This window comes from Dermacentor albipictus, chromosome 5, assembly GCF_038994185.2.
Source record: "Dermacentor albipictus isolate Rhodes 1998 colony chromosome 5, USDA_Dalb.pri_finalv2, whole genome shotgun sequence".
Classification (NCBI taxonomy): domain Eukaryota; kingdom Metazoa; phylum Arthropoda; class Arachnida; order Ixodida; family Ixodidae; genus Dermacentor; species Dermacentor albipictus.
In genome coordinates, this window is record NC_091825.1 from 55346532 (window position 1) to 55357126 (window position 10595).

The following is a 10595-nucleotide window of genomic DNA, read 5'->3' on the forward strand; positions in this document are numbered from 1 at the left end:
TTTCGTGAACTATGGTACCTGGCAAAGGTAAAACAATTAAGTCTGAAGGTCTTTTAAACAGAGATTAGGCAGTGCATGCCGGATGTTTCCGCAACGTTTCCAAAACTAATTATATTCTCGGCACTCGTCCCCTTCGCATATCTACGTTTACAATGGCACACAAGGTAACGCCAGTTCTTCTGTCCTTGGTCTTCAATTTGACAATTCCTTTTCCTTGTTTCTTCCGGTACGGCCTGCACGTGCAAAGAGACGCAGCTTTCCCACGGCTGCGACTTCCTTTTTACGCTTCCTACGTGAGCTTCATGCAATCTTCTCGTTACTTTTGCCTTTCCGGATCAGACAAAAAATATATATAAAGAAAGTCTGCAGTGCCGGTTCTGCCGCTACGAAAACAACAGCCCCTGCTATCGTCACCACAACCGGATTCTCGCGCCAAGCGCGCAAAGAAAAAAATAATAAAGTCACTCCTCGTGGGCGCCCTTTTCACTGCCCCTCCAACTCTTTCGTCGTGGGACCAACGGCCCACATGGGTACGGCGCATGCGGGCGTGACATCGCAAAATAGGTTGTCCAGAGATGAAAAAAAATGCAAATATGGACCCCTTGCGTGCTATATATAAATGCCATCTTCGTCCCTAACTCGTGGTGCGCACAGCGGTGCTAAAGGCGGCAAATTTACCCCTGGATACTACTGCATGATGTCGTTTATCAAGAGCACATTTGCAAAAAAGCCAACGAAAAACGCACTGAACAGCGGCCAGCAGCTGCTGTTTATACGGCTCCGCACGTAAGCTATCGCTCTGGTAACGTATTCGTTATCCGCACTTTCATTCAATATTACTCGCTTTTTCTTTGCCTACACGTGTCTCAAAATTCAATGATATAGATGTAGTCAACAGTTCCGTCACACTGGCGTGAACCTTACGCTAAGACAGTCTACATGCGCGCGATGTCGTCCTGTTCTGTCGGTACTGACAGTACGCACGGCTCAACGGCACCGCCATGTCTCGAATACCAATACACGGTTTTTGATTCCGAAGACAACAGCACTTTTATTAGTTTAAGAGGCAACTCATAAATAACGTTCGTTTCGTGTTTTCGCGGGTGTGCCCTGGAAATCTTCGAGCTTATGTCGCATTTTTTTGGATGCTCCGGGCCAGGATGACCGCTGCACGAGACGCACTGCTATTTCTGCAAGTAACTGACATCATGGAGCACTTCGATTAAACCTACTGAATCATTGTAGTCGAGGATTTCGGATTAGGAATGACGCTACCTTGCATCTACGCCATTGCGTCTCGATAACAGGGCAGGCATTTCTGCGTCCAAGGTAGCGCCAGAAAATGCAGCAGCCCAACGAACAAAGAAAACTCGGTTAAGTTAGATGGCGGTGAAAGGGTTGGAGATAACACCGGTCAGCTTGGTTCGTGTCCAAGACATGAAGGGGCAGTCATGCGTAGAGACTTCCGGCGAACCAACACGACGTCTTTCGTAGAACCTCGATCAAGTGCAAATAAACAGTACTTTAACGCCACTTTCCTAAGTCTGCCTTCCAACAAATCCGCTAAAGGGAACCGTTTAATCAGCTTTGGAAAAAAAGAGAAGCTGCACCGGCGAAACGATTATCCGATCGACGTCATTAAAGTTTCCAGTCTCTCCAACGTTTCGCGTGGTTCTTGCCGCCATGTTTTCGCGAGGCCGCGCGTCCTACTAGCGAGTCGTCGCCACAGCATCCCGGCACTTTACTCACTTGACATCCTGAGCTGGTACGGGTGCGATGCAAGCGGTGATCAGAAGCACAAGAGCGGCGACACGAGCAAGCGTATCCATGCTGCGAGCGGTCCGTGGCAGCATCGGCTGCCCACACACAAGCACGGCGTGCGACTGACTGGCTAGGGTCCAGCCGGAGGAGGCCGATCCGGCGAACGAGGCAGCAGCAGCCGCCGGCGAGCGCCTCGCGCGCTCCTGCGAGGAGAGGCTGACTCAACAACCGGTGCCGCCGGAGACGCACGCCGCCGCTCCTCTGGGCGTTGCGGCGGAGCGCGCCACCAGACACGCCGAGCACGGCCGAGAGAGCGAGAGCGCACGGAGCGGGCAAGGTCGATCGCCTTTTCGCGCGCAATCTCGAGCGCGCGCTCTCGGAAAGTGCCCGCGCGTGCGCTGAAGGCAGCGCGAAAGGAAGAGCGGAACGGGCGCTTCGCGGAGCCGGGAGTGCGCCGAGTCGTTAAGAGGGATGCTGAATGACGACGACTCACGCGTCGTTTTTTTTTCTCCGCATCGTTTACGCTGACGGCTTTGCCGACCTTCTACAGTGCGAGCATCAGCGCTAATTTTTTACTCATTTTTCCGCGAGAATGAAATGGAAAAGGCAGCCGACTGTACAGATAAAAATATAGGGGTTTGCTCCTTAAGTCGAGCACTAGAAATGAAAAGGAAAAATACGCGAATAAATCATAAACGTCCTGTTTATGTTATGGTATGCTGTGTTGGAAGTGAGACGGGGGGGGGGGGCAGTCACGTGCTAAAACTACAGTATGACTACGAGGCACGCCGAAGGGGAAGGGGACTCCGGATTAATTTTGACCACGTGGGGTCCAACAATAAGTGCCTGATCAAAGTACCCGACCATTTTTGCATTTCAAAAGTGGTCGCCGCGGCTGGGTTCGAACCCGCGATCTCGAGCCCGCCAGCGCAACTCCATAGCAACTGGGCTACCGCGGCGGGTGAAAATGAAAAAGGAAAGTTAATATTAATAACTTCATATTATTACCGCCTTTCGGCTTACGATGCAATACGCGTATGGCAGTGCTGTCTAAGAGTCCTAGTCGCATTGTGTTACTAATCCGTTGCCTCACCGCTGAAGCTAAAATACTTCAATGGTCTTATCGTTGCACAGTACATTGCCATATTTCTTAGCGGTCACGTGAGCGATTCGTTTCGGCCATAGTGTGGAGGCTGTGGTCGTACCTGCAGAACCTTGGCTGACAAATAAGTATCACTAAACCTTTAATTTTTTTACTCAGATTGCATTGTTTTCACGTCTTCAGGACAAAAAAAAAATATATTCCTCATAGCCAGCCGAACAACGTCATCCAGGTATACTGCTAGGTTTATACTCAATCAGTTACTAGTAAACTGAACAATTCCCAGCAAGCAGCAGTTTCACTATCGCGTAGATAGAATTCCTATGACCCATCCACTTTCGAGACGTTTCATTGCATACTTAATCCACTGCGATGTTTACGTCTGCAGTGTAAGGCAGCCTAAAAAACGTCGACTACGTGCAAATAGAGAGTTTTAGCCCAGCGGGTTTACGGCCAGCGGAGCGGAGCGGTCTCCACCGTTGCGCCAGCGGAGCGGCTCGCGAAAAAAGAATTTTAGCCCAGCGGATCACCCGCTCGAGCGGGTTAAAAAGCGGGGCGCTCTGCTGCCCCACCTAGTGGTTCGAATAGGAGTTACTGAGAAATGAAATTGAATTACGCTTACTTTTATTATGCAAGAAATGTTGAATAAAGATATATTACATGTTCTCAGTGCATTATTTGTTAATAATGTACTGAGTACTAATGTATGGGTCAGCGCGGAAGTCGCCGTCTTCGATGCAGAACTGCCGGCGTTCATGTTCGCGGCTGCCGTCTTGCATTTCCCATACACGCCCGCGCGCCCTTACGCACGCTCGCGCGCTGCGTATTGGCGGCGAGGAGTTACGGAGTCGCCATCTATCGGAAGCGCCTCGCTGGCGTAGTATGAGGGATCACGTGGCGCGCTCCTCATAGGTTTTGCTGTCAGCGCTCACTGAAAACACCACACGCGAGCTCTCCCGGACATTTCTGTAAGTACTTTCGAAACGAGAGAAGTTTTTTACTGTCTAAATAATAATCTTGGGCAAATTGAAAGCACACAATCGTTTACACACGCTATCTCTTTACCGAATACGTACAGTGAACGCCACTGCGCGCGGTCGCCGCGATGGGGTCTCCCGAACCGGCTTCTTTCGTGAAAGGTAGGTAAGCGCTGAGATCAAACTATGTGAAATATGTTCTTATAGTGTTTGTATAACTAAATGGAGCGTAATAGAACGAAGCCTTAATGCAGCGATCGCGCAGATTCGCAGCGACCGACTGCGCGTCTGCATGCTTGTCCGCGCACTGTTTCGCTTTCGCCGCGCGCGCGTTTTCGCACCGTGCCATGAGCTTTAGGCCGCAGAATATGAGCATTTGACAGTATACAAGCAACCATTGTTGCGTGGGCGCTGTCAGAGCTATTCAAAGATAATTTCATTGTAGAGACTTCAACGCCTACGGGTACTGTGATGTGCCGTCGCGACGATTAAATCTTTCTGTTTTTCTTCTAAATTCTTTGACCTTTCAATATTATTTCTCGAGTTGCGTCGCACTCTATGTTTATCGGTATTCTCAGCGTGCAATATCCCTCTGCTCCTGTTTTGTAATCCAGTGCATTAATTCATAACACAAACATGACCTCATGCCACGCTTTGTTTTTAATGTGCTTTTTACCGTTGCCTTTCCACTCCACTGAACTTGCCAGTATCTATAGCATGGACAAGTTCATAGACCAAACCGTCATGACATTAGTCGGGCAGCGGACTCGGGCGAGCGTCTCATTGCGCGTTTTCCGAACATCGCAGACCGCGCGCCGTAGCAGAAATCTTCCTGGCGTCTGTGCTTGCTGCGTACCTGAGTTGTAGCCGATGACTGTTTGCCGGTTTTATGTTTCGCGAGCCAAGTTTCACGCAGCTTCTTGTCCTGCGGCTACGTGTGAATAAGACTGACACCGGCCTCCGTTACGCGCGTCCGGCCCTGCGGCACCGAGCAGTAGCCTACTATGTTGCGCGCCTTCAAAGGCGCGCAACATAGTAGGCTACTGCTCGGTGTGATGCCTCAAGGTGCTCGGTGTGATGCCTCAAGGTGCCTCTGCGGGCTTAGTGACTTTTACAAAATAAACGTTACCCTGCGATACCTCACTCGAATAGACAACTTGTTCTCTTAAGAAGTAATCGGTAATTTGTTTCTCACGTCACGCCTCATCGTTTCCACGTTGGAGGTCAGCTAAGGGATAGCACGGCTGCAGGAGGGAAGCTGCCTGCTTCGTGCTGCAAGACAGCGTTGCTGCAGCGTTCGAGCGCGGTGACGTGGCTTGCTGTTCTTAGTGAGCGTTCCGACGCAGGCACACGTCCGAGCGGACGGCTGCGCAGACTACACCATTTCCCCCTCGTCCCGACAGATGGAGCAAATTCTGTCGATGGGCAGGGTCTGCAAGAGACTCTCGGGTCTCCGAGAAGGGAATCTGTTGCGCTTGGTGCAGGCCTGCGTGATCAGTAGACTGACGTGCATTTTCCCTTTTCAGCGGTTGTGCCAAGCAAGACAACTGCGCATACACGCGATGATCCATTAAGCGACGGAGCTGTCCCACCGTCTCCCGAATTTCACCGCCATGCACCGTCACCTAAACTTGGGCACACACAGCACTCTAGGCTAGTTGTTGGAGGCAACTGTGGTTCAGTCAGCGCCAAGGTCTCCTAGTCACTCATACAGGCTGTCGTCATCTCCTGTCGCGGCTAGGATCCTACCATTTGAGAAGGATAATCTCCACACTGTTCTTCCACTCTAAATACGGGTGCATTCCTTGGCACCTAAGGGTGCGTTCCTTACAACGTAATAAGCACCCTGAGCATGACAGGGGATGGCAGAAAGCCCTGGTACGGAGCTCACCAGCATCCTTGGCGACATCTCAAAACCGAAAAATATATACGAGTAGTGCACTGCCTATAGAGGCACAACCGATGGCCACCTATCGAGCGCTTACGAAAGCACGATCGGGAGCAGTAGTAGACTATAACTATTTCCAACAACGATGGCTAAAGCTTGCGGCTACGATTTTTTCTTTGTTCGGTTACCAGACTCCTCTAGCCTTACAGCTCTAGGAAATGCGCGGGCATTTCATATAAAGTCCCGTCTGGGGACCTTTGAGGTGCAAATCAAATAAATAAAAAATCTGTAAGAGTGGACATGCACACGATGTCAGTGGTGTTTGGGATGATTCAGTCCGAACATGTTAACAGAAGTGGAGCTTGTGTTAGCAACACGGTGAAGAAGCAGAAAGCGACGGTCAAAATCTAAGCGTTATATATTTAACACATCTGCTGCACGGCCGACAAACTGAACCAAAACATGAATACGTCGTCATCAATTTCGTCATGTAAGCCATGTATCATCTAGTGCAAAAATATCACGGTCACAGAAAGAAATCGTGAGAATAATAAGTTCCCGAACGGGGTGCTCCACTGCTTCCGTCGCGCACGCACAAGGCCTCACGAGGAATGAGTAGCAGCGTGTCGCCGACGAGAATTTTGTAGGCATTTGAGCATCTCGCCACACAATAACTATTTTTTGACATGCCTTGAAGCTTCGACCACAATATACATGCGACGTCTATTGCTTATTTCACTCCGAAAACACGAATCAAACACAAAAGCTCGAGCAGCGACGCGGAAATTTACGGCAGATGGGTGGCTCCTTCCCGACCTTGCTTACGAAAGCTACCACCAGTGGCACGGCCGTCGGCACACTCTACCCATATTCACAGGTACAGCATGCACTCAAGAGGATTATACCACCAGCAATCACTCAAAAGCGCTCCGCCACAATGCACGGATCGAACACCTCTTACGGTGAAATTGTCCGTGTCGCCCTGGCGATGCGACATGCCATGAGCGTCCCAACAGATTCCAAGAGGCACGCCAGCCTTTTCCTATCAGGACACAGCACCACGAGGACGGCGCACCAGATCCTCGCACAGATTTTTATAGAGGAATGTAACTTATGCAATCCTCTCTGTGTAGGGCTCCCGAACTCCAACGGTTTCACATGGGCTTCGTCGCGTACGCCGTCGATGGCGCACTGGTACGCTCCTCACCAATCCACCGTTCTGAGGCGCTTTCAGCACAACGCGAAGCCTTGCTATCGCGTTCAATGCAGCAACAGCAGCAGTGGAATAGTCGAAGGTAGAGGCAAAGAAAACTTCGCTTTAAGTGCAGCCAGTGAACACCACTACACTGTTACGGATGACTCGGCACGCATCCCGTCCCTCGGCAACGCGCTCTATAATTCAGCAATCGCGCAACTAAGAATTCGCGCGAAGCCCCCACTCGAATTTTGCCACCGAGCTCTCATTCGTCTTTCTCAGTCATCATTCCTTATGCTGGAAGCGAACCCACAAGTCACAAGACTCACACGTGATCCCACGCCCATTTATATTTTATTACTGCTACCACTTGCTGGCTTCCCGAATGACGCGACATGATGCGAGAGTCGACAACAACACAATCCACAGCACACCTCTACATTGTTGCGCGCAATTTTTTGCAACACGTCGTAAACAGGTGCGATGGGTAACTTCCTACTTTCTTTTTCCCGCGTACGCAACGCCCACGCACGCTGCCGTTTCTTGCGTGATTGACGACATTCATTCCTCGAACACAACGCCATTACGTAAGTAAGCTCGCAAAGTGTACCGGAAGCACACCGATCGATCAACGAGGCCATTTATCCGAATGCGTTGACGAAGTGCTATTGTTGAAAGCGGTGTAAGTGGTCGCTAGCACAAGAGTAATTCTGTGAACACAGCGCTTTGAGAGTTCGGGGCTTTAAGAAATTAGCGGCTTCTTTATATTTATATGGTAGAGTCCCATTAAAGGAAACTCGAAGGGCCCATGAAAACATGTTCGTCTTATAACAAGTTCATCTTAAAAGAAGGGATATAAAAATTTTAAAAAATTAGATATTGTGGGCGCACCCTCATATCCTCAACACATCACTTAAATATGAAATGAAGCAGCATTAAATCCAATGGAGAGATGTAAGAAATTGAGGCAGAAATAATCCTTGAATATTATCTGTGTCATGCGAAGCATTTTGTGGAAGGTATCGACGACGCAAATGTAGGGCAAACTTTTTATTTTTTAAGTGCTATTCTTAAGTGCTATTTCAGTATCTTTGATGCTTCTTCTGCCGCATGGATGCTGCCCATTATAGGGAATGACGGCCTACGTGTAATGAAGTACGAGAACTACTTGCAAGTGTCCAGGTCAACTTCTGTGGTGAACATGGGGTCTAGCACCGCGAGGTCATGTAGTGGGCACCCTGTTGGAGATGTTTAGGGTGACGCCAAACAATTCTCCACGTAAGGGGTGAACCGCTGGTTGACCGGTTTCAAGAGTTCCACCTTCCAATCCTCCGTGATGATCATGGGGAGTTTCCTTTTTACGAGGAGTGCAATTCCCCCGCGCGTATACACCTAGAACGCCCAAGAACGAGGGAGAGTTCTCAGCCAGTGGCGGTTAGCGGAGCAACGCAAGCGACAGCGCTATCTCAGGGATCGGCCCACATTTTATGAAGAGAAAAACGCAGCTTCCTTGACCTTGCTCCGACCTTGGCTCCGTCTAGGCAAAGTAAGGCTTCGCATTTAACACACACACACACAAAAAAAAACTATCGGATGTGCATAATGCATCTGATTCTTAAGCTATTTTGTATGTGTTGCTTGCCGGTTGACAACACAAATCGTTGCTTTGTCATGAAAGGCGATATTTCACCTAGCTTGCTAAAACATTTTCAGCACCTTCACGTTCCTGAAAAAAAAATTGCGCAGAAGCCATCGATGATCACTCTCAATGTAAGCGAACAGCCAAACGCTCCAAGAAAGCTATTCGCTTTATTAAAGGAATGGTGAGCATGACGGCCTATATTTGTTGCAGTGAGGATGTCTGGACAGCGTTTGTTGTTTCATTGCGTATAACCGTAGTTCACTGACCTCCAGCGGGGGTCAGTGAACTACCGTCTTTCTGAAAGAAAGAATGAATGTAGCGGCAGAAAATGGTGCTACGATGTAATTTATATGCTTGAATGTTCCTTCTGTAAGGAAGAATATATAGGTGAAGCGGGACGATCAGTCAAGGTCACGTTAAACGAACATCGCGCGGACACAGATAAAAAGCTTACCAAAGCTCTCACCCAGTATTTCAATCAGCCAGGTCACAACTTTGATGAACTTAAACCCTACATCCTACAGCCAAATTTCTGTTATGTGCCAGACAGAAAATAAAGACTCATACCTCATGCATAAGTTCATGACCTTGTAACCAATAGGCATAAACGTTACAAAAGCAGCTTTCGAGCGTATTCGCTATGCTAAATTTCGAAGTATAGGCAACAGCACTTATTTTACATTGGGTTGCATAGTTCATTTTTTTGGTGTCGTCGTTGTTGATGTTCTTGTTATTGGGTGGTTAACAATATTATAACCGCCTCACCTCCCTATCTTTCATGCGCTCATTTCGTTCTTCTTGTATATATATTCTAAGAGCACCATTTCCTACCGCTACTTTTATTCTCTCTTTCAGAGATACGATACTTCACTGACCTCCAGTGAAGCAGATAATCACCTCCCCCCCCCCCCCACCTCCATGTCTTCAGGGTCTCTTCTACGAAAAGAGGAACCTACAGTGACATGTCAACCGGCTGACACACGACGCTACCTCACATTCCTTCCACCGACGTTCAGTAGCACATTATCTGTCTTTGCAATTCTACACCATCGCCACTAACACACCCTCGGTCACTGCCTTTCCCACCCACCTCGCCCACTCCCCCCTTTAGAAGAACCGTGCCTACATCTACTGTGCCGACGAGAGCATACGTCGCCGTGGAAAAGACAAGCCCACTTGTCGAAACGTTGGCTCCGGCTTTCACCGTGTTCTCGTTTCGCTGATCATCTTGAATTTCCATCTCCCGCATTCCCCGCGTATTCTCTGCACATCTCAGGTGGTGGCACAGGCTGACAGCACGTTATTCTGAAATCGGCATTTCGCAATGAACGCGCCCCGTAACTCATCTTTCAATTGAAGGTAGACAGACAAGCTTTTTTTTTTTTGCAAATGCACTGTAACAGTGTTCCCGAAGTGACAGTCACCAGTGTTCACTAAAACACATAATTTACTGCTCTGCAGTTCAGTCTGCTTTGTTTATATCGAGTGTGCTGCACTACATGTGGGATACGTTGTAGCCGTCGCATACACCTGTACATGGCGTTCGCCGAACACCGAACATGGCGTTCCTGTACATGGGCATACGGGTGCATAAATTTACTTTCCACTCCGTCGCGCGAGTCCACGCCTCCTTAGCTTATATAGGCGCCGTTGCATTGGCGGTGAAAATCCGTCCACCAACCACGAACACGGACGAATTTTTGTATTTGTAAATAAATAATAGAGCCGAGGAGACTATTCGCTTTTTGTAAAAAAAAGAAAGTGCGTAAAATCATTCACGTGCACCATGTGATAACTCCGCTGGTTCTGATAACTACTGGGAAGTGTCATAACCATAGTTGGTCAGCGTGCAGAGCCACCATCAGTTTGTCGCGCTGCGGCAGACATAGTGACAAGAAGTTAATGGAAAACAAGGGACACACGACGAGTGAAACGCATGTCGCAGCCCAACGGAACGACGAAGCTGCAACCACTAGGCCCTTTTGAAGCTGCGCTCACTTCCAGCAGTGCACAGAGACACCAAGTTACTT

At 48.9% G+C, this 10595-nt stretch overlaps 1 protein-coding gene across 1 annotated transcript in view; it reads right to left on the reverse strand.

The window, feature by feature from the left end:
* LOC135913274 (glycine receptor subunit alpha-2-like) overlaps window positions 1-2121 on the reverse strand; it is a 102709-nt gene extending 100588 nt beyond the window's left edge. The window contains exon 1 of the mRNA XM_065445863.2: window positions 1750-2121. Within this exon, the coding sequence (XP_065301935.1) occupies window positions 1750-1853 (104 nt within the window). The 5' untranslated portion in view covers window positions 1854-2121. The remainder of the gene's footprint in view (window positions 1-1749) is intronic.
* Between the last annotated feature and the right edge of the window lie 8474 nt (window positions 2122-10595).